General features: G+C 56.0%; 1 protein-coding gene across 2 annotated transcripts; it reads left to right on the top strand.

The window, feature by feature from the left end:
- The first annotated feature begins 1,303 nt into the window (after window positions 1–1,303).
- On the top strand, window positions 1,304–22,804 carry uba1 (ubiquitin-like modifier activating enzyme 1). 2 transcript variants are annotated; one of them, XM_088623576.1, is made up of 26 exons: window positions 1,304–1,468; window positions 7,147–7,263; window positions 7,611–7,669; window positions 9,018–9,186; window positions 9,540–9,674; window positions 10,034–10,140; window positions 10,660–10,750; window positions 11,712–11,844; window positions 12,148–12,245; window positions 12,834–12,980; window positions 13,761–13,937; window positions 14,163–14,270; window positions 14,573–14,653; window positions 15,421–15,576; window positions 15,762–15,927; window positions 16,445–16,641; window positions 16,861–16,925; window positions 17,173–17,368; window positions 17,969–18,043; window positions 18,433–18,622; window positions 18,824–18,912; window positions 19,202–19,294; window positions 19,710–19,901; window positions 20,450–20,551; window positions 20,809–20,909; window positions 21,269–22,804. In XM_088623576.1, the coding sequence occupies exons 2-26, from the start codon at window positions 7,147–7,149 to the stop codon at window positions 21,402–21,404; spliced, it is 3,180 nt and encodes a 1,059-aa protein (XP_088479702.1). In that variant the 5' UTR covers window positions 1,304–1,468; the 3' UTR covers window positions 21,405–22,804. The 2 variants fall into 2 exon arrangements, with proteins under 2 accessions (XP_088479702.1, XP_088479700.1); XM_088623574.1 differs by lacking the exon at window positions 1,304–1,468 and adding an exon at window positions 5,551–5,780.
- The last annotated feature ends 111 nt before the right edge of the window (window positions 22,805–22,915 follow it).

The following is a 22,915-nucleotide window of genomic DNA, read 5'->3' as shown; positions in this document are numbered from 1 at the left end:
GTAGGACACTTACTTCAGACTAAAGAGACTCTGTTCCTGCAGCCTCTCAGCAGCCATATCACCCTGCAGCTCAGAACTGGGAGCCTACTGGAGCCCAGCAGGTGTGAGCCTGGTCAGTACCTGGATGGGAGACCTCCTGGGAAAACTAAGGTTGCTGCTGGAAGAGGTGTTAGTGGGGCCAGCAGGGGGCGCTCACCCTGAGGTCAGTGTGGGCCCTAATGCTCCACTATAGTGATGGGGACACTATACTGTAAAAAGGCCATCTCTGAACTGGCTTCATCACTCTGCTCTGCTCATCACCGATAGCTGGTGTGTGGGGAGTGTACTGGTGCACTCTGGCTGCTGTCACATCATCCAGGTGGGGGTGGAGGGGATCCCCATTACCTGTAAAGCGCTTTGAGTTGAGTGTCCAGAGATGTGCTATGTAAGTGTGATGAAGCCAGTTCAGAGATGGGGATTATTAGGAGGCCATGATTGGTGAGGGCCAATGGGAAATTTGTCCAGGACACCAGGGTAACACCCCTACTCTTTTTGAGAAACACTTGGGATTTTTAATGACCACAGAGAGTTAGGACCTCAGTTTTATGTCTTATCTGAAGAATGGCACCTTTTTATAGTATAGTGTCCCCATCACTATACTGGGGCATTAGGACCCACTCAGACCGCAGGGTGAGCGCCCCCTGCTGGCCCCACTAACACCTCTTCCAGCAGCAGGAGTTTGTCCCAGGAGGTCTCCCATCCAGGTACTGACCTGCTGGGCTCCAGTGGGCTCCCAGGTGTGAGTTGCAGGGTGACATAGCTGCACACTCATGCAACTAATTTGCGCTATTAGCCAAGGTGCGCGGGAGCTCGTGTCTGAGGCGGTTCGCGTGTGCTGGCCGGCAGGACCGCGTGCCTCCGCCTGGACCCTCCACGCTGACATTCTGAAACCGTTACCTCACATTTCAAATCTGCGCTTCAACATGACCGTCGGCACCAACAGACCGCCTCGCCGCCGGGCAGCAGAGCCGGACTACAACTCCCAGCAGCCTGCGCGGCAGCGCTCGGACCGGGAGGACCCAAGCCATGCGAACAGAAGGGGGGGCGAGAGTCCTAGTTGTGTAAATAATTTTAGAGCTCCCACCAGTATTATGGAGAAATACACAGAAAGTCACTAAACTTTAAGACTGTGTTAAAGTCTTTGATTCCGTACAATGTGAGTCTTGTACGCCGTCGTGCGTAAATGTATTTTTCTCTGTTTCTCCCCCATCTCAAGATGGTGGCGCGGCCCCCCGTCGGAGCCCCTCTGTCCGCACATGTTGCTTTATTCTCGCTGCGCTGCTGGGAACCGGCGAGCCGCCTGTCTCTTCCCGTGTGAGAAGCCACCGAGCTCCCGCCTTCGCCGTCAGCTCCCACGGGGGGTTCTCTCTGTCTGCTCGCCCTTTCGATTTTAAACACCGAGGAGCAGGTCTTAGCAAGATCGGATGTGGTGAGTGCGACGCCTGCTCGCGTTGGACCCCGGGCCGGGGGCCGGGAAGACAAAGCTGAACCGTGCTGGCAGGTTTGGGGGCGAGGGGGGATGGGGAGCGCGGGGAGTGAGGGCGAAGGGCTGAGGGTGTTATTTGTGCACTGGGTGTTCCTGCCCGACCCGGTGCTGCCTGCTGCCGGAGCCGAGGATGGAGCTCAAGTTGCTGCCCAAGTTTCGGAGCTGCTCGCCACCCCGGCGCCCGGCCACCTGTGCGGCGGGCAGTGTCCGGGCCGAGGGGGCCGGGGCAGGGGCCGGGGAGGGAGCCGGCGTCCCAGCCGGGGCCGGGCGAGCCCCAGGCCGCAGGGAGAGGGGTCCGAGCCGGGGGGAGGCGCCCGGCTGGGCCTTTCATTGTTGTGTAGCGGTTCCCGGTCTGCACGGCGGATCTGAGCGCCAGCCCGCAGACTTGCAGCCCACGTCTGCTTTGTTTGTGCTGCCCGAGGTCGCGGTCCCTGCTCCACGGGTGCAGTGTTTTCCCGGGTGGCTGGGCTCCCCACGAGTGGACGTGGGCTGTCATGACGTGCCTCTCGCTACGGGTTCTCGTGCAGGAGGGGCGACGCAGCTCCCTGCTCAAGTGCGTCAACATACTCTTTTCCCTTCATCCTCTCTAAACGCACTGTACCTCAGCTCTAACCACTAGCCCACACTGTCTCCCTCCCTCTCTCTCTCCCAGTGCCTCAGCTCTAACCACTAGCCCACACTGCCTCTCTCCCTCCCAGTGCTTCGGCTCTAACCACTAGCCCACACTGCCTCCCTCTCTCTCTCCCAGTGCCTCGGCTCTAACCACTAGCCCACACTGCCTCCCTCTGTCTCTCTTTCCCCCAGTGCCTCAGTTCTAACCACTAGCCCACACTGCCTCCCTCTCTCTGTCCCAGTGCCTCAGCTCTAACCACTAGCCCACACTGCCTCCCTCTCTCTCTCCCAGTGCCTCGGCTCTAACCACTAGCCCACACTGCCTCCCTCTCTCTCCCCCAGTGCCTCGGCTCTAACCACTAGCCCACACTGCCTCCCTCTGTCTCTCTTTCCCCCAGTGCCTCAGTTCTAACCACTAGCCCACACTGCCTCCCTCTCTCTGTCCCAGTGCCTCAGCTCTAACCACTAGCCCACACTGCCTCCCTCTCTCTCTCTCCCAGTGCCTCAGCTCTAACCACTAGCCCACACTGCCTCCCTCTCTCTCTCTCCCAGTGCCTCAGCTCTAACCACTAGCCCACACTGCCTCCCTCTCTCTGTCCCAGTGCCTCAGCTCTAACCACTAGCCCACACTGCCTCCCTCTCTCTCTCTCCCAGTGCCTCAGCTCTAACCACTAGCCCATACTGCCTCCCTCTCTCTCTCTCCCAGTGCCTCAGCTCTAACCACTAGCCCACACTGCCTCCCTCTCTCTCTCTCTCCCAGTGCCTCAGCTCTAACCACTAGCCCACACTGCCTCTCTCTCTCTCTCTCCCAGTGCCTCAGCTCTAGCCACTAGCTCACACTGCCTCCCTCTCTCTCTCCCAATCCCTCAGCTCTATCCACTAGCCCACACTGCCTCCCTCCCCAAGGCCTCAGCCCTCACCAGTGGGACGTGTTCAGAGTGGTTCAGACAGAGCTTTTGGACATCAGCCTGTGGCCGTGATTGTGGGCAGCAAGACAGAACCTGATCAGTGAATTTGATTGTTTGTGTACGGCGAGTGACATGCAGCTCAGTCCCTGGTGTAGTTGAATAGCAGTGCAGTTAGGAGGACCGGGTCTGTCGGGGTTACAGTCGCTGGTCCTGGTGTTTGTGTTCTGTGGGCTCTGCTGCTGGCTGTCTTGACCTGCTGATGAACAGAAACAGCACGCCGAGTCCAGGAGAGGGGCAGCGGTATGAGAGCAGCCCGGTCCGGGGCTCGCTGGCTCCACCGAGCCGGTTCTACATGACTGTTTCAGGGCCCCAGGGGGAGTGAGATGATGATGATGATGATGTTGGGGTTGAGGAAGGGTGTCACCCTGTGATTGATGACTGTGTTGTTGATGACCATATCTGTGGTTACTCAGTGGAGTTCTGGGTCACACTGTTTCTGGCTAAAGACTGTGGACGGTATATTTACACCGACACGCTTGGGACATCTTGCCAAACTGCTGGAGAGTGCCTTCTCCTACTGTAATGGACTTGGAACCATTTATTAATGAGATGGGCCAGGTGGGCCCGGTCACTTACTGAGTGAAGAGACGGCCCTGAGGATCCCAGCGGAGCTCCTGGCTGGGCTTCATCCCAACTGGCAACATAAGGCATCCAGCAGCCTGACACCTCCCCTGCGGGCTCTGGGGGGTGAGTCTCCAGGGGTGTCCAGTCCTGGTCCTGAGGAGCCGGTCAGTGTGCCTGCTCCAGGGGTGTCCAGTCCTGGTCCTGAGGGGCCGGTCAGTGTGCCTGCTCCAGGGGTGTCCAGTCCTGGTCCTGAGGGGCCGGTCAGTGTACCTGCTCCAGGGGTGTCCAGTCCTGGTCCTGAGGGGCCGGTCAGTGTGTCTGCAGGTCCCTTTAAAGAACAGCTGGGAGAATCTGTCACATTGGTCCAGTAGGTCTAGTAACCAGCTGGCTTGGAATGAGAACCGACCCCACCAGGACCGGACTGGCCACACTGCTGACAGACCGACCCCACCAGGACCGGACTGGCCACACTGCTGAGACACTGACCCCACCAGGACCGGACTGGCCACACTGCTGACACACCGACCCCACCAGGACCGGACTGGACACACTGCTGACACACTGACCCCACCAGGACCGGACTGGCCACACTGCTGACACACTGACCCCACCAGGACCGGACTGGCCACACTGCTGAGACACTGACCCCACCAGGACCGGACTGGCCACACTGCTGACACACCGACCCCACCAGGACCGGACTGGCCACACTGCTGACACACTGACCCCACCAGGACCGGACTGGCCACACTGCTGACACACTGACCCCACCAGGACCGGACTGGCCACACTGCTGACACACTGACCCCACCAGGACCGGACTGGCCACACTGCTGAGACACTGACCCCACCAGGACCGGACTGGCCACACTGCTGACAGACCGACCCCACCAGGACCGGACTGGCCACACTGCTGACACACTGACCCCACCAGGACCGGACTGGCCACACTGCTGAGACACTGACCCCACCAGGACCGGACTGGCCACACTGCTGACACACCGACCCCACCAGGACCGGACTGGACACTGTGCGTGGGCCTTTTTGACTACGACTTGATTTGGATCAGAGACATTGAAAACCGTGGCAGTGAGGTGCTGTGTTCCTTGTGCCCCACCAGTGAGAAACTGTCGGGTCTCTGAGGAGATGAGAGCTCAGTGCGTGATGTTTCACCAGTGGCTTTGTGCCACTCCAGTCTGCTCTGTAGCTGTGCTGTTCAGCCGATGTGCGCTGCAGAGTAGTTGTCTTTATCTTGGCTGGCTCATCTGTGGAGCAGGCGATGACGGTGAGTTTCCTGTCTGCCGGTCTCATTGTAGTTCCTCAGAAATCCTTTTTTTGATAGAATAGTTATTTCCCTTCTGAGCTTTCCTGTCTTCCCCAATTTATTGATATTTCTTGCGTATCTAAATCACAGTTTATTAACTGTAAAAAAAAAAAAAACCTTTCCCAGAGTGAAAGAATGAGAAATGTGAAAAGATGTTGCAAACTGTTAAACCAGTCAGAGAGAAGGCTGCTTGCTGGAGCTCCGCTGTGCTGCTGGCAGTGATGCAGACTGGGATCAGCGGCCCTGCTCCCAGTGGCTGGTTCAGTGTGAGACCGGGGGCTGTCGCTCGGCACAGGACCCTGCTCTGCTCTCCGCGGCAGAAGGCGCAGGGCTTAGTTTCTGTGTGGACGGGGGGGCCGGGGCTCAGCTGGCCTGGCTGACCGGCGGTCAGGGCGACCTGTGCTCTGCGCTCCCAGCTCCTCGCCGGAGAGCCCCGCTCCAGTATTCATGGCCCGGCTGCTCATGAATAATTCAGCGCCTGTTTGCATAAACATGGCGCCCGGGCGAATGAGCGGCTCGCAGCCCCCGACGCCGCCCCGCTGCTGGATAATACGGGCGACCCGGCCCCTGGACCCAGAGCTGCCATTTTGGTTTTGTTCCCGGTTGCAGTAAGAAAGTCCTTAGCTAGACCGGAGAGCAGAGTGACTCGACACTTCCCTGTCCGCCGCCGAGCACGGCTCCGCTTCCTCCTTCTCCGCCTCCTCCTCCTCCTCCTCGTAGCTCCCCAGAAGACAGGCCTCGCTGAGCGGTTTGCAGCAGCTGAAGCGGAGACCGAGAAGGAATATTGGTGAGGAAGGGCCGCGACCAGCCCGAGCGCCGGCAGGGTGCGAGCGGAGCCGCACTCCGCCTGGGCTGCAGTCGGAGCTCTTTCGCCGGTGCGCTGCCCGTAGGCCCGGCTCGGCGCTCCCGGGGCTCGGCGGGGCCGCGGCGCGTTTCCGGCGGCGGACGGGGCCTCCGGGGGCGCGAGCGGGGAGGTTTCGGTTTCGGCCCCGGCTCCGCGCGCCTCGCGAGCGGCGCTCCCGTCCCGACTGCCCGTCCGGACCGCGGCCTGGTCCCGGTCCCAGGCACAGTGGGAGGCTGGGCGTGATTCCGAGCGCAGACGGGCAGCGCCAGGTGGCCCCGGTCGTGGCGCGGGTCTTCTGTCAGACCGGCGTGGTTCCGGGGCCGGGCATCCGGCGGCTGGGCTGGGCTGGGCTCGGCTCGGCCCGGCTGAGCCGGACGCGGACCTGGTGGTGCCGGCAGCGCCCGCAACAGTGACGACTCGCCTCCGGTAGTTTTGAATGAATCAGCGTTTTTTATTTGTGCCCGGACGGGGCCGGAAGACCTGCGGCTCGGCGGAGGCCGGTGCTCCAGCCCCAGGTGCCCGGTGTGATCGGAGGGGGACCCCGCTGGAGCTGCTGCTCGGGGAGTCCGCTGGCTTTATTGATCACTTGATTAGACTCCAATCCAATACCCGTGCCGGGCCGGAATGAGAGGAGCTGGTGCTGATCCTGGCTGTGTGCTTGAGCTGCTGGAGTCTGCAGCAGAGTCACGCGTGGGACCTGCGGGTCAGGTCCCTGGTGTTCCGGAAGAGCAGCGGTACTGCAGCAGAGCTCCTGCCGGCTCCTGGCCCTTTGGGGCTGGACTCCCTCAGGGGGGCAGCGGGCCGGTCCGAGGTTGAAAGGTTTTGGGAGATGTGTGTGGTGAGATGAAACCGAGGCGCTGTGTGTTTGTTGCCAGAATCGGAGGGCCGTGCTGTCTGACACAGACAAGCTGGAGTCCACGGCGCTGGGCTGGACCGGGACTGTCCGGTCTGCGTGGCTCGAGTCTGTCCACACCCTGGTTGTGCTTGTAGCCGTCTGTAATGCTGGAGTTGTGGTCCCAGGGGCTGTCTGGACAGGCTTTTACACTGGACTTGCCTGTCCTGTGCTGGATTGTCATCTGCTGAGTGAAGGGAATGCTGGGACCTGTCCAGTGCTGAAGGTCTCTCGGGATCTGTCCGAGCTGCTCAGAGGGCAGCGTGTCAGTCTGCACCAGGGGGGACCTTGAGTTGCCATTTGTGACCCTTTCAGCAGTGCTCAGTGTACAGTGTCCTGTTCAGCCCAGTGGAGGTGCAATGCTGGGTTCCTGGAGAAGGAGTCAGAGACTCAATAAGCTTCTCTCTCTCCTGGCAGATGTCCAGCTCGCCGCTGTCCAAGAAGCGTCGCGTGTCAGGACCAGAGACGAAGACGGGATCTCACTGCTCCTCCGCCAACTCTGTGAGAACTGAACTGTCCCACAACCCTGCCAACGTGAGTGTCCTGACAGGGCTGCGTCCACTGGCACACCTGCCCCCCACTGACCTGCCCCCCCGGACTGGCACACCTGCCCCACACTGACCTGCCCCCCACTGACCTGCCCCCCCCCCCCCCCCCCGGACTGGCACACCTGCCCCCCCCGGACTGGCACACCTGCCCCACACTCCGCGGTGGGGGGACAGGAGGAAGCGGGTGAGTGTGGGGTACGACTACGCAGTGAGCTGAGGGGTGCTCCAGGTAGCCTCCGAACCTCGGGGAGACCAGAACACTAACTGAGCAGCCAGAGCTGAGACCTGGGCCGCTGGCTGTGCGCTTTGACGCTCCTCTCCCTCTGTTTGCAGGGCATGGCTAAGAATGGCAACGAGGCCGAGATTGACGAAGGGCTGTACTCCCGTCAGCTGTGAGTGTCTTCCTCTGTACTCCTGTACTCTCCACAGCCCCGCCCCCGGGGGGCGCTCTTCGGGCAGTGTCCAGCTGGTAGAGCTCCCTCGAGCTCGTCTTGAGTCGTTAGCAAGTGTCCCTCTGACCCAGGATTCTCGCCCACCTTGTTCTCACTTTATGTGCTGTGGTTGCAGAAACCGTTGTATCTTTGCTTCTGTATAATTAACATTTTTTCTGTCTTTCTGGCAGTTACCTGTCAGCGGTGTCATTCTTTTGTTTTGGGGGCGTGCGGTGATGTTTCCCGCTGGGCTGGGCTGTTCTGGGGTGTGCGGTCTTGTTTCCCCGCTGGCTGTGCCAGTAGGGAGTGTGTGGATGTTTAGTGGCAGGCAGGTGAACTGGAGGGCTGTTTGATGCGCTCGTGTGCTCGTGGTCCCCTGTCCCGATGGCGTCGGTCCCTGTCCCTGCAGTGCTGCGCCTGTTCTGTGATGCTCAGTGTGCACGCACTGTTCCCAGCAGCACTGTCGGGCCCATATTGAGGCTTTGATTGAGTCTTCTAGTTGGCAGCAGGTGCTCGGGCATCCCGTCACTCCTCAGTGTTAAAGCTGCCCTCTGGCTCCAGAGCTGTCAGCGCTCTACAGCTCAGGGGCCTCCTTGTCACACGATACAAACCGTGACCACTTGGTTTGTTTTTCATTTATGGCTTCTTTAGCGGTTTTGTAAATAAGAATATGTTGCTGTTACATATGTATAATTAACCTGGAGAGCCCATCAAACCAGTGTTACCCTGCATACAGGGGGGACTAGGCCAGTCAGCGGGACAGCTGATTAATCCCAGGATCTACCTCTCGATGAATTCCAGGGTCTCGATATCGGCAACATTACTGGTGCTTGTTCCCAACTCCCACTACCCTTTGTGTAATAAAGAGTCCTGCCTGCACAGCTCCCGCTCTGTCCCATACCCCTGTGCAGCGTCTGCTCTGTCCTGTACCCCTGTGCCCCTGTGCGCTCTGTCCTGTATCTGTACCCCTCTGTGGTGTCTGCTCTGTCCCGTACCCCTGTGCAGCGTCTGCTCTGTCCCGTACCCCTGTGCAGCGTCTGCTCTGTCCCGTACCCCTGTGCAGCGTCTGCTCTGTCCCGTACCCCTGTGCAGCGTCTGCTCTGTCCCGTACCCCTGTGCAGCGTCTGCTCTGTCCCGTACCCCTGTGCAGCGTCTGCTCTGTCCCGTACCCCTGTGCCCCTGTGCGCTCTGTCCTGTATCCGTACCCCTCTGTGGTGTCTGCTCTGTCCTGCGCCGCTGCGTGGTGCTCGCTCTGTACCCCCCAGTGTGGCTCCGAGTGCCGGGGTGCTGAACGGGCTTGTCTCTGCAGGTACGTGCTGGGCCACGAGGCCATGAAGCGCATGCAGGCCTCCAACGTGCTGATCTCGGGGATGCGGGGGCTGGGCGTGGAGATCGCCAAGAACGTGATCCTGGGCGGCGTGAAGAGCGTGACCGTGCACGACTCCGGGAACGCCGAGTGGAGGGACCTGTCCTCGCAGGTCAGGCGCCATTTCCGAGCGCTCGGGCCGGGGAGCTATGGTCTCGTGAACTGAATGAATTAATTGAAGCAGGATGGGAGGAACTTCAGTGCACTCTTTCACCACGAGCACGACTGGCTATAGCCAGACATAGCGGGCGATGGAATCCAGGCCTCTGGCCTGTGGGCTCGGCAGGGTGCGGTCAAGGCCGGGAGCAGGTTCTCAGGGGCTGCGGTGCGTCACTAGGACACACGGGTAAAGTCTGCGGATCGGAGCAGGCTGACCCGCCAAGCGTCGCTGTTGGACAGATCCTCAGGCCTGGCACGGCGCTGTGATCAAATCCTGTTTCTCTTTCTCTTTCCCTGGGGCTGCAGTTCTACCTGCGCGAGGAAGACCTGGGCAAGAACCGGGCCGAGACCAGCCAGCCGCGCCTGGCAGAGCTCAACAGCTACGTCCCCGTGAGCGCCTACACTGGCACGCTGTCCGAGGACTACCTCACGCAGTTCCAGGTCCCTGCTCCTGCTCGAACCCGCAACACCCATCTGCACCCTGTTAACCAATGTGGCTTTTTCTACATTATCGGGAGGCAAAGCTGGTTTTCATTTCCTTTTCACTTCCCGTGCACGTGGAGGTGTGGCTGAGTGGAGCTCACCCGGGAGCACATCCGTAAGGACTGGCTCGCTCCGCTCACGGAGGAGACGAGAGCTCCCCCAGACCCTCGCTTCGCGCCTCGTTCAGTCGCCAGTCTTTGTTCCCCTGTCCCTGACCGTCGGCAGCAGGATGGGTTACAGCCCTGGTGTAGCGTGGGCCTGTTTCCTGCCGTCCGTCCTGCGGAGGCGCGCGTTAACGCTCGTCCCCTGTGCTGCAGGTGGTGGTCCTGACCAACTCCAGCCTCGAGGAGCAGCTGCGCATCGGGGGGTTCTGCCACAGCAAGGGCATCAAGCTGATCATCGCCGACACCCGCGGCCTCTTCGGGTGAGCCATCAGTAGGCAGCGTGCGCGCCGGTTTCGCCCGCCACCCTCCCACTATGACTCTACAAGCGCTGGGTTTTGTCACATTGGCATCTAGTGGCCTTTTCACACTGGCACTGCTCGCCATACAGCCTGGTTCTCACTGGTGTGAAGGACTGGGCTCTGCTGCTGACCTCAGGCTCAGAATAAAACGCCAGGCTGTAATACATGCTCCATGTGGGTCTGGTCTGGCCAATAACAGCAATGCTGTTGAAACAAAGGTAGAAAATAGTGCGATTATACTTCCTTAAACTGGCACTGGCTCTGCACCCGTGACTACCAGCTGTGTCAATCTGGCACTGTGCTGATCAGTGACAAACTGGGTTCTCAGCTTCTCGGCTCTAAGCCCAGGTTGGAGTTTTGTGTTTTGAAAGTTGAGTTGCCGTTAGTCCAGTGGTTAAGATTGTTAGTCTGTACTAGTTTTGTTCATTGCATCCTTTAGGGTAGACTTTGCTCCTAATACCCTGTCTCTCTACCCATCAGCCAGCTGTTCTGTGACTTTGGGGAGGAGATGATGGTGTTTGACAACAACGGAGAGCAGCCTCTCAGTGCCATGATCTCCATGATAACAAAGGTAAGAGTCTGTGCCAGGTGTGCTGTTTGACACTGGTGCTGCCTGGGCCAGGCTGACACTGACGCTGGGCAGTGGGATCCGTCTTTTCCGCGCTCCTGACAGGTCTGCTGTCAAGTCTTGTTCATCTGGGATTTGATGAAGATTGGGGAAAAGCAGGAGTGAACTCTGAGCGGATCGGGGTGAATACAATGCATCTCTGCTTGTAGCTCATTTAAATTTCAAATACAAAAACAGCACCTGATCCATGATCAAAAGACCATAAACTCGTTTCCTCATAGTTGGCTTGAGTAGCCACATTGTCTCAGAGCGAGGGTAACAAAACATGAGACCTAAAAACAGAATTCGGGATGGCTCCGCAGATATCCACACACTGTGGAGTCCCCAGCTGTGGCAGCTGGATTTATTTCAGTGGCTCGGTGCGAAGCAGGCTGCTGTGCTGTTGGGCACTGAAGGGCCAGGTGCTTGTGGTGAGATTGTCCCCTGGGCTCCAGGAGCTAGTGTCTGGCTGCCTGTGCCTCTTCTTACACAGGCTCACATTACTGTTGCTCCTGTTGTGGTTATTTAAACTTTGATAGAAAAATTGTACTCTGTAAATTGAACAACCCTCTAACACCTAATACTGCCACCTCTGTGTCCTGCTGTGGATGTGTCCCTGAAGCACAGTTTTGTGGTGCTTTCTGGGGGGGAGGATTTTTAACAGCTGACATGGTGAACAGTTCAGATTGCAGCATAGCTGTGACTCTGCTCTGAAGAAGAAACAATAGCTGGCAATTCACCTGATGAGGTAGCAGAGGAATTCCTCCCCACAGTCCGTTTTCAGCTGTTGTAATAATTAAATGCAGAATTGTGTTTGAAGTTTGAGTCCTCCGAAGGGGGATTGTGAGTGTGCAGGGCTGAGATCCCGCCTCAGTGTCTGCTGGGCCCACCTTTAAAGCCCCTGCCCCTCTGTGCCCTTTGACAGGATAGCGCGGGGGTGGTGACGTGCTTGGACGAGGCGAGGCACGGGTTCGAGACCGGGGACTATGTGACCTTCACTGAGGTCCAGGGCATGACAGAGCTCAACGGCTGCCAGCCAGTGGAGATCAAGGTGCTGGGTAAGGAAGCCCCCCGGCTCGCAGTGCGGGGGTCTCCGGCCTCTGCGTGTGCAACTGCAGGGGGTCGACATGTCCCGTCAGCGTCCTGCATGCAGACCCCAGATCGGCTCCAACCCTCACTCACATGTCTGCAGAAAGGATTCTTTGCACAAGTCGGAGATCAGGCCAGGAATAGTTTGTGTGCTTGGAATTCTTGAATTGGGCAAGTTGAATTACTGTCGTAATGATAGCAGATGCAAGCTACGGCAGCCTGGGAGTCTCCTGTTTATCCAGCTGGCTGTAAAGGAATGTGTTGTTTGGCAGGTCCCTACACCTTCAGCATCTGCGACACCAGCTCCTTCTCAGACTACGTCAGAGGTGGGATCGTCTCCCAGGTCAAGGTGCCCAAGAAGATCAGCTTTGTGAGTCCTTTCACCCTCGTTTCCTCTGTCTGTAACACAGCACAGCCCAGAGGCCTTCAAACCACACATGGTTTATTAATATCCTTTTTCACCCAGGCTGATAAAGAGATGTTCACAGATGGAAATAAATTAGTTCAGATACTTTAGATCTTTGATTGTATCTGAAGCAAAGCCTCTCAAATAATGAAGGAATAAAATCACAAAATTATGATGCAGCTGTAAAACCAACACGTGCCTGAAAAATGACTCAGGATTTGGAAGTAATGTCACCAGCAAACCTGGCCTTTAAACACGGAGGTCTCTCATCCAGCTCGTTGTGTTGGCAGTTGCTAATTAATGCAGATGCTGCCGTGAGCATGTGGCTGGGTGGCGTGATGAGCATTCCCACAATGCCCCCTCTTCTCCCGTGTTTAAGGCACTTGGCCTTCACTTGCTTTTCTGTCACCGGGTCAAGCTCTGCTGCTGGGTTTCAAGTCCTTCAACCGAGAAAGCTGAGTTTCAGTGCTCTTCAGGTCCCCTGATAGTTCTCTCTGTTCGGGACTCTTCTGGTCTTTCGTCCTGGGTGTGACCGACTCTCCTCTCTCACAGAAATCGCTGTCTGCTGCCATGGCGGAGCCCGAGTTCCTGATGACAGACTTTGCCAAGTTTGATCGCCCAGGCCAGCTGCACGTGTGCTACCAGGCCCTACATCACTTCGAGAAGAAACATGGCCGGTTGCCAAAGCCCTGGAGCCAGGTAACAGTGCCCCCTGCAGGCTCTGGGCTGTGCTGCGGTTGGCATCAACATTTGACCTGAACTGCTGATAGTGTCGTTTTCCCCAGAGATGTAATAATAATTGATTACACGAATATAGCGCTGTTCTGGACACTCCACTCAGAGCTCTTTACAGGTAATGGGGGCTCCCCTCCACCAACAGTGTGCAGCCCCACCTGGATGATGCTCCAGTCCGCTCCCCACACACCAGCTCTCAGTGGGGAGGAGAACAGTGATGAAGCCAGTTATATAATATCAGTCCTGTATGTTTGATTGAAAGAACAGAACTTGCAAGGTCTTTATTTCTGAACAGATGTTTCATTTATTCAGAAATAAAGACCATGCATGTTCCTCTCATCATACTACAAGAATATATATTTGCCCAGACTGCCTTGCCTTCTGAGATGCCTTCAGAAATCGTCCGTGGTGTGGGGGTATCGGCAGCTCTCATGCCATGAGCGTGCCCAGAAAGCCAGTGAAGGGACACTCTTGTTTCTTTTCATCATAATGACGCACAAGTGTCTTGTTTTGAATAGTGAGCCTGGTCTGGTGTCCTTGATTTCTTTCCTGGCGCAGATGAACCCAGTTTCGGATGGTGTTGCGCTTGGCCTCAGTGTTTGTCTTTCTGCTTCAGTGCTGACATGCTCCTCCCCTCAGGAATCCTAGACGAGTCTTGGCTCTGCTTTGTTTCGGGAGGACGAGACCAGCGCAGGGCTGGCGTTTCTCAGGCACTCAGCTCCGTGTCCTTCCTCCTCCCCTCAGGCGGACGCGGACGAGCTGGTCGCTCTGGCCCGGACCCTGAACGCCGGGCTGTCAGGCTGTGCCAAGCAGGAGCAGCTGGACGAGGGGGTGCTGCGGAAGATGGCGTACGTGGCCGCCGGGGACCTCGCGCCCGTCAATGCCTTCATTGGGGGGCTGGCCGCTCAGGAGGTCATGAAGGTCAGTGTCGCATGTGCCGGTCTGCTCTCGGACCCGGAGCAGCAGAGGCGTGCTCTCGTGAGCTTGTGCGCGAACAGGCCTGCTGTCCTGTCTGACAGTGGTGTACGCTAGCTGAAGCTTACAAGATGACTTTTGACCAGAACTGTTAGGCTGTTGTGCATCTTTGCAGTGCTAAGGTGTCGTGAGTGCTTACCCTCAGCCTGGTGCTGTCCCGCTGTCCCACAGGCCTGCACAGGGAAGTTCATGCCCATCATGCAGTGGCTGTATTTCGACGCCCTGGAGTGCCTGTCGGAGACAGAGGGGGCTCTGCTGACAGAGGAAGAGTGTGCACCTGTGAGTCACCCTCCCACCCTGCACGTCACGCCACTTTCCAGTCAAGTTACTCTTCTCATTCTCTTTCTGGAGCAGCAGAATTCGCTCTTCTCTCACTGTGGTCTCTTCACAGGTTTATTCTGTTTGTCAGCTGTCCTCCCACTAGAGCACAAAATACCCACATAGACGATCTCTGAAGCTCGTCTACTAGTTCACTTTCCATCTCTTGAGTCTGTTTACTGTCAAGCTCTTGCCTTTGTCATGAGGCTGTGTGTCCCATTCCTGCACCTGGATTTGAAAAGTCGTGTTGCTGTTGTTCTCAGAGGAACTGCCGGTACGACGGACAGATTGCTGTTTTTGGGTCCAAGATGCAGGAGAAATTGGCCAAGCAGAGATACTTCCTGGTAAGAAGCAGTTGCCATGTTTTGTGTCTGAGTAACTGTACAGGGTTAAGTCTGTTCTCCCACTCGCACTGTTCACTACAGAAAGTCATTCACCTTCACTTGAAAGGTAGGTAGCTGTGGGAGTGAGGCACTTATGTTAGTGCTTAGTACAAGCAATTAAACTTGCTCTTGGTTTATTGTTACGGTTCCGCACTATAACAGTTGACCTTTTTGATGTGCTATGTCCTCATGCTCAGTTATGTCCACTTCTCATATTCACAAGTCACAGGGATTCAGTGAAATGTGGGATTAGCTCCAGTACTGACTGCGCCGAGCTCAGAGCAGGGGCCCTGTCCTCTGTGCCAGGTATGGAGGTGTCTCACCTGGGAGCTGGTGTGCGACCTGGGGCTGGAAAGAACATTCTTGAGTTCTTGATGTAGTCGCACTAAATAAAAATCAGCTGCCCTTTCATGCTAACATCTTTCTTTGCCACCAGTAACTTACAGAAGGACTACACAGGATTAGTAGCACTCCAAAAAGCACATCATTAGAACATCTTTTACAAATTTGGATATGATTTATTGACCAAGGGTTTTCTAGTGACATGCACCCGGGTTTCCTTGTGTTTATAGTTACAATTTAACACGCATTGAAAGTATTTTCATGTAGATTCTGTTGAGGGATGAAGACACTTGTGTGTATTGCTGCGTGTTTTCTCAGTTCTGAGTGGGGAGAGCATGAGGCACAGCCCCTGGCTGGAGTCACTGACGCCCTCTCCTGCTGTGCAGGTGGGAGCTGGTGCCATCGGCTGTGAGCTGCTGAAGAACTTTGCCATGATTGGTCTGGCGAGTGGGGAGGGTGGGGAGATCATAGTGACGGACATGGACACCATAGAGAAGTCCAACCTCAACAGACAGTTCCTCTTCAGACCCTGGGATGTCACGGTGAGGATTCTTATGTTCTGTGTGGCCTGCACATATTCAGACATGCTGTACCCTTCCCCATACACACTCGCGTGCCAGCGCAGCACACACATGGAGCCTCGTGCACCCTGGCGAGAGAGTGTGGCGAGGGCAGGTAGTGGGAGCCGGCAGTGCAGGTCAGACGTGCCTGTTTTCCGTCTGTGCAGAAAATGAAGTCGGAGACTGCAGCCGCTGCAGTGAAGCAGATGAACCCAGCAGTGCGGATCACGGGCCATCAGAACCGAGTGGGGCCCGACACCGAGAAGATCTACGATGACGACTTCTTTGAGGGGCTGCACGGAGTGGCCAACGCGCTGGACAACGTGGATGCACGTGAGTCCCGCTGGGAGGACAGCCGGCCCTTTGGCAAGTTGACTGTTGTTCTTGAGCACTGGCTGCCAGTAACGTGCAGAACCGGCGTCCCGTCCAGGAGGAATCGGGAAGTTCCTGGTCTCCAGGCAAGCAGTGCTGTTCATGGCTGTCAGAAACCGTTTCATCCAAATGCTTGTTAAAGCCGATACCCTGACTGTTTTCAAGAAGGTTCTGGACGAGATCCTTTCACTCAAGGTCTGGGTGGGCCAATGACGGCTGAAAGGAGCCCTGTTCTAAGTTTTCTTTTGCCAGATTTCTTAATTGGAATGATCTTCACATGTTCAGTCACGTAAATAATGGCCAGTTGAGTGAATTGCTGCTAGTCAGAGCCAAGTGGAAGTGCTGGGGCTGCCGTCTGCTGTAGGGAAGCATTAAGGTATTCTGATAGTGTGGGTGTGATTTCTGCACTAATCCAGTCTTAGTGTCGTGCCCCGTGTGCATGGCTGGCAGGTGATGTGTGTGCTTGTCGTGTCTGCAGGGATGTACATGGACCGGCGCTGTGTGTACTACAGGAAGCCCCTGCTGGAGTCTGGGACGCTGGGCACCAAGGGCAATGTGCAGGTGGTCATCCCCTTCCTCACAGAGTCCTACAGCTCCAGCCAGGACCCGCCTGAGAAGTCCATCCCCATCTGCACCCTCAAGAACTTCCCCAACGCCATCGAGCACACGCTGCAGGTCAGTCGTGCCCGGCTGCTCCGGCCTGTGTGCTGCACACCTGCACTGCTCCGCTTCACAGGTGCATGATGGCGAGGTGTCCGCGGGTATAGTGACCAGCACTGCTGCACAAACCTGTTTACTCTGGAGCACCTGTAAGCCACAGCAGGGGGCGCTCAGCTGGCGATTTGAAGTGGCTCAGGCTGGGTCTCACTCTGGCTCTCTCTCTCTCTCTGTCAGTGGGCTCGTGACGAATTTGAAGGGCTCTTCAAGCAGCCAGCGGAGAACGCCACGCAGTACCTCACGTGAGTCTCCCTGTGAAAAGCCTTGTTTTTACCGCTTGGGGTCATGTTATTTGAAGCAGAATTCTCTCTGAAGGATCCAGTCGTTCGTCGCCGCGTGTCGGAGTCCGGCCTATCCTCTTGTCTGCAGCTGCTGATGAGCAGTGTGTGTGTTTGCAGTGTTAAATGCACGGGGCGGTGAGACCTTGGGTCCGAGCGACCGTGCCGAGCCCCCAGGCGTGAGCCACTCTGTTCACTCTGTGCCCCGCAGGGACCCCAAGTTCATGGAGCGTACCCTGAAGCTGCCGGGCGCGCAGCCGCTGGAGGTGCTGGAGGCTGTGTACAAGAGCCTGGTGACGGACTGCCCCCGGTCCTGGGAGGACTGCGTGGCCTGGGCACGGAACCACTGGCAGTGCCAGTACAGCAACAACATCCGCCAGCTGCTGCACAACTTCCCCCCGGAGCAGGTGTGGCGCCGCGCGCTCCGCCGCGAGCCGTGCCGGGGGAAACGCCCTCCACGGCCCCGCTGCTTTTCCACGGCCTGTCGGACCCCCTTCGTGGGTCTGCTGTGCGGGGTGTCGGAGCAGGCCGACGCCTCATCTCCCTGGTGTAGCTGCTGGTGGGGATTTGCTGTGCCTGGAAGGGGCCCAGGGACGCAGCTGGGCGGCCTGGGCCAGGCGCCTGTGTCCGGAGTCCTGGGGGAAAGAAAGGGCTCCTGTTCTCGGACTTGAACCTTCCCTTCGCTTTGGTGCTTGTTCATTGCCGGGGGTCAAGTTGTGCGCTTTCACTGCCCTTCAGGATTCGGAGCGCTTGAATCATGCCTCTGTCCACTGTGGGAGAGACTGTCACCTAGCAGTGTGGGACAACTGCTGGGCAGGGTCTTTACAGGATGCTGGTAACATTGTATTCAATTAAAATTGTTGTGAAAGGGGAACTGGGTGGTATTGGGGAATCAAGAGGAATTTATATAAATCTGATTGTCTGCTGTCCTGGAAAGGTCCTGATAACTTTCACTATTGAGGGTTTTCTGTGTGCTTAAAACTGTGTCTCGCCCTCTCTCTCCTCAGCTCACCAGCTCTGGAGCGCCTTTCTGGTCTGGTCCCAAGAGGTGCCCTCATCCCTTAGCGTTCGACCCCAACAACGTACGTACCCATGCTGCCACACGGGCGCCGCTCACGAGGGAGTCTGCATGCTCTGTGCACAGAAACAGCTGTCTAACAAGGGGATCAGAACCCCACTGGGGTGCACTGGGAGAGCCTTAGCTATCTCTCACAGCGGCTGTGGTCTGACTGGCCCCTCTCTGGAGAGCTGTTGTTTTTGACAGTGAGCTCACCCAGTCACACACAGGGGCTGCTGGTTGTCTGCCTTCGCCCGAAACGGTTTCCTCCGTCAGATGTGTTGAAATTCCTCTTGCGTGAATGAGCACTTTAAAGGGTGTCAGTAAAAATCTGGCGGATGGTGAATCTTGGCCGGTCCGTCGGGCAGTTTGAGCCAGACCGCGGCTGATGCCCCTCGCTGCCCTGTGTCGCAGGACCTGCACATGGACTACATCCTCGCAGCGGCCAACCTGTTCGCCCACACGTACGGCCTGCAGGGCTCCAGGGACAGGCCAGCCGTGGTGCGCATCCTGGACTCCGTCAAGGTCCCCGAGTTCACCCCCAAGTCAGGCGTCAAGATCCACGTGTCCGATCAGGAGCTGCAGAGCGCCAACGCCTCCGTCGGTGAGTCGCCTGGCGGGAGAGGGGTCGCTGTCACTGTGTCGGGGTGTCACGAGCAGTGTCAGACCTGTAGGGTCAATAGACAGTTCAAACTGTTTTGGAAGAAGCAGTTCCTCCACAAAGGCACCTAATGAAATGGGGCTCCGCGGGGTGTGGCGGCGTGATCTGCGCTGGGACTGAGCTCTTCTCGGGGTTTTCTTCCAGATGATTCCAGACTGGAGGAGCTGAAGTCGTTGCTTCCCGGCACAGACAGCCTGTCCGGGTTTAAGCTGTGTGCCATTGAATTTGAGAAGGTACAGCGCTCTTTCCTGACCGCTGAGGGCGGCTTGATGAATGCCTGTTGAACACATGATGACAAAGCAGAGACCTTTTTTCTCAATTGCCTTTTAAACCTCCTGCTTCAAAACAAGCACCTTAGTTCTCCAGTGTAACCATACTAGAACTCCAGCCTGCTGCAGTGAGCAATTCTCCTGGCTGCTTCCTTGTTAACTTTCTGTGTTCAGTATTTGTGTGTTCAGAAATTGGACAGGAAAAGACCTCCTTCTATCCAGAACACTAATGATATAATGTTCTGTCTTACAGGATGATGACACCAATTTCCACATGGACTTTATTGTAGCTGCTTCAAACCTGAGAGCAGAGAACTATGACATTCCTCCCGCCGACAGACACAAGGTAGACGAGAATAAAGTCTGCACTGGGAGCTACTGGCTCCCTGTATCTGCAACAGGGATATTCACTTACTGTTGTTCTGGACACACTGAGGCAGATGGTTATGTCTGTAATGAATTTAAGCTGAAGTGTTACTAACAGTGTAGTTGATGGTTGATTATTAACAATAGAAGAAAGACTTCTCTAGTGGGCTGAGCAAGTAAAGGCCCTTTCAGATCTTAGCTTAAGCACTACAGCTCAGACTTGCCAAGTTAAATCTAGGTTGTTGTACCCCAGGCGGCAGTACAGTTGTGTGGCTGCTGCTGAGCTTGGGTGAGCACTGGTGTGCTTGGCCTTGAACTGCTCTTTGCCCCTCTACTGGGAGGGACCTGGTTGCATGCCCCTCCCTCACAGTGCTCCGTCCCTTCTCTCCACTCAGAGCAAGCTGATTGCAGGGAAGATCATCCCAGCCATCGCCACCACTACAGCAGCAGTGGTGGGACTGGTGTGCCTGGAGCTCTTGAAGATCGTCCAGGGACACAAGAAGCTGGAATCGTACAAGAACGGCTTCATGAACCTGGCGCTGCCCTTCTTCGCCTTCTCCGAGCCCATAGCTGCACCCACGCACAAGGTGAGTGCCTCCTGCACAGAGGTGCTCAAGGGGCTCAGAGCCCCACCCAGGCCGTCTGTGTCCTTTTCAGCTGTAGCTCAATGGCCAGGTCAGTCGGAGATATTTAGCCGTTCAAACCAGTTAAAGGCTGATGCTTTAGGCCCAGATGGCAGCTCTTTTGTTTTGTCTGTGAATTTTGGATCCTCCCACAAGTTTATGCCCAGGGTTCCTAGCAGGGGTCTGGGGAAACCAGCCGAGTGAATCCACAGTGACGGTGGAAACGAGTGCCGTTTGACATTAGCTGCTGTGACCTGCCTGATTGCACTCTCCTAGTTTCACGTTGCTGAAAATCTGATTCTCCAGCCCCTGCGGACGGGACAGTCCTGCTGTGCGTGAGTCTGATGCTGTATACTCGCGTGGGAAAGTCTGTAGGTCTGTGTGCCTGCCCTGCTCAGCTCTGAGCCTTCAGTGGCAGTTCATGAAGCAGATGGCTCAGCCCGAGCAGGGTCTCGGAGGAGAGGTTCATTGTTCAAACTGAAGGACTGGCCTGTTGCTTGTGTCCTCTGCAGTACTATGAGAAGGAATGGACGTTGTGGGACCGCTTCGAGGTGAAGGGAGCCCAGCCCAGCGGGGAGGAGATGACCCTCAGACAGTTCCTGGACTACTTCAAGGTACGGCAGTGCTGTGCTGCTGCTGGTCATGACTTGAAGTCTGCTGGGTGGAAGAGTGCTGCTCTGCTTCAGCCCCCTGTAGGAAATGTCCTGGATACTGTAGCAGCCAGGAAGTGTGCCCACTACAGACAGCTGTTCTGTATGAAGGCTTTGCTGAGCTCATGTCGGCTGTGTTGATAACATTGTAATGTGTAATTCTGCAGGTTTCAAATTCACTGTCATGTAGAAACGTGACACATTCCCCTGTCTCCCTGCAGAACGAGCACAAGCTGGAGATCACCATGCTGTCACAGGGCGTGTCCATGCTCTACTCCTTCTTCATGCCTGCAGCCAAACTGAAGGAGCGCCTGGACCTGTCGTGAGTACCTGTGGGCCTGTCTGCCGGGGTGGGGTGGTACCGGGCCTGTGGGCCTGTCTGCTGGGGCCGGCCGGTACCGGGCTCGTGTGTTTGCGGGCCTGTGGGCCTGTTTGCTGGGGTGGGGCGGTACCGGGCTCATGCAGATGGATTCTCCTCCTTGCTTGCTAACTATTGAAGTATTGAAGCCACAGAATTGGAGTCTATGGGTATTAATATCTGGAGTTCTGATCATGGTTTGTATTGAAACTAATGGAAATCCATCAATGTATTTAAAACATGGTGCTGTAGGCAAAAGTGTCGACTGCGGAGAGAATGGGTTTGCCACTTCAGGCGTGTGAAGGGCTGTCTTGTCTGTGCAGAATGACGGAGATCGTGACCAAGGTGTCCAAGAAAAAGCTGGGGAAGCACGTGAAGGCGCTGGTGTTCGAGCTGTGCTGCAACGATGACACGGATGAGGACGTGGAAGTGCCCTACGTCCGCTACACCATTCGCTGAGCCCGGGGGCGGGGCCAGGGCAGGGGCAGGGGCGGGGGGGGGGTGAACACCATTCACTGAGAAGTGGGAGGAGTCGATACCAGTTACTCAAGGCTGTGGGAAGGAGCTGGTGCAATGTAGGTGTGGCACATTTGGGGAAGGGGTGGGGAAAACTGATCTAATTTTACCAACCTTGGAGTTGTTACAGCGGGGTTGTTTTAACAGGTTCAACTCCTTATATATGTATATTGTGGAGTCATAACCTCAGAATTAAGGAGATAGTTCTAACTACCATTCTGTGAAACCCTAGGAGAAAAGATAGCATGTTGGCTAGGACCGAATTCCCCTGGGGCGTTTTAGACTAAGCGCTGGGTTGACCTGCAGACAGTGCTTGGCTTTCAGCACTCCCAGAGGCCAGGGCTGACTCACAGAGTTCCAGAGAGCAGCCTGGGCTGTACGTGGAGACAAGGGATTGCAACGCTAGGCCTTTTACACTCCCTTCTAAACCTTTAAACTTCTGAACTCTTGCCTCCTATTAAAACCATTCTCGGCTCCAGTTTTTGTGTTTTTTGCTAAATACCTAGATGTTTGCTTGGATTCTGCATGCATGGAGAAGCACTATCAAGCTTGTGCCCTGTTGTGCATTTAGCTTTGGAAAACCCAGTTCTCTGAAAAGACCAGGCTCTCAGTCATGGTTGCAGAGGCTGCAGTGGCTGCTGTTTGACTCTGTAGCCACTGGAGGGAGCATCACTGCTCTCTCTGCTCTTACTGGCCCACTGTCTGCCCTGTTGGACAGCAGCTTGCGTATTTAAAACCCACAGTCAACCCACATACCACTTCGCCAAATGTTTTGCACCTTAGTTGCACTGCTTGGAAATTCACGGGAATCATTGAAGCAGACAGGAATTTTCCCCTACGGATGTGGAGGGATTGAAAAATGTCCTTTTAAACAGGCTGCTCTGCTCTCACAAGTAAAATTATATCTGAAGTTAAACTTCATCCTGTTTTTGTTTTTTCAGATGAAGGGATTGCTGCAATCCACTTCCTTCCCAAAGCTTTATTAGGTTTCCGGAGTATTTTACCACTTTAATTTATTGATGCAGTTAAAGCTCACAAGTGTGGCTTGTGACAGCAAGCGCACCTGTGCACCTGTCGGCAGGCCCCTCCCCACTCCTGCGATTGGGCGGTGGTACGGTTTGTGAATATTCCTTTCCTGTGATTGGTTGTTTCGGTGAAGGGATGGGCGCTCGCACATTATTACATTTTTTTTGTTTTATTGGTCAGAACTCTGACACACCTTGTAGACTTGACCTTTTATTCTTTCTACTTTGTTTAAACTCCAGATATGTTACAGTGAATAAGGTGAAGAGTATTCTGTAATGGGAGCACTTAGTGTGAGAGTTAATAAAGTTGTAAAAGAACCTGCTTGTGTGTTTCATTATTCCTCTCAATGCTGAAAGGTTCTGTGCCTCAGAGGGTCGGAGGTGCCCTTCTGATGTGGTGCATTACTGAATCCAAGAGTTCCTGTGCCG

The sequence above is a fragment of the Lepisosteus platostomus genome, chromosome 3 (genome assembly GCF_059453375.1).
Source record: "Lepisosteus platostomus isolate fLepPlt1 chromosome 3, fLepPlt1.hap1, whole genome shotgun sequence".
Lineage (NCBI taxonomy): Eukaryota > Metazoa > Chordata > Actinopteri > Semionotiformes > Lepisosteidae > Lepisosteus > Lepisosteus platostomus.
The sequence above is the reverse complement of the archived record's forward strand: the minus strand, read 5'-3'. Positions and strand labels throughout refer to the sequence as shown.

What these genes read in the sequence shown, in the direction of transcription:
- uba1 (XM_088623576.1), top strand. Translation starts at nt 7,147, where the DNA reads ATGTCCAGCTCGCCGCTGTCCAAGAAGCGTCGCGTGTCAGGACCAGAG. An exon ending in AACGCCACGCAGTACCTCAC is followed by an intron (nt 16,926 to 17,172) that starts GTGAGTCTCCCT and finishes TGTGCCCCGCAG; the next exon opens with GGACCCCAAGTTCATGGAGC. An exon ending in GTGCCATTGAATTTGAGAAG is followed by an intron (nt 18,913 to 19,201) that starts GTACAGCGCTCT and finishes TCTGTCTTACAG; the next exon opens with GATGATGACACCAATTTCCA.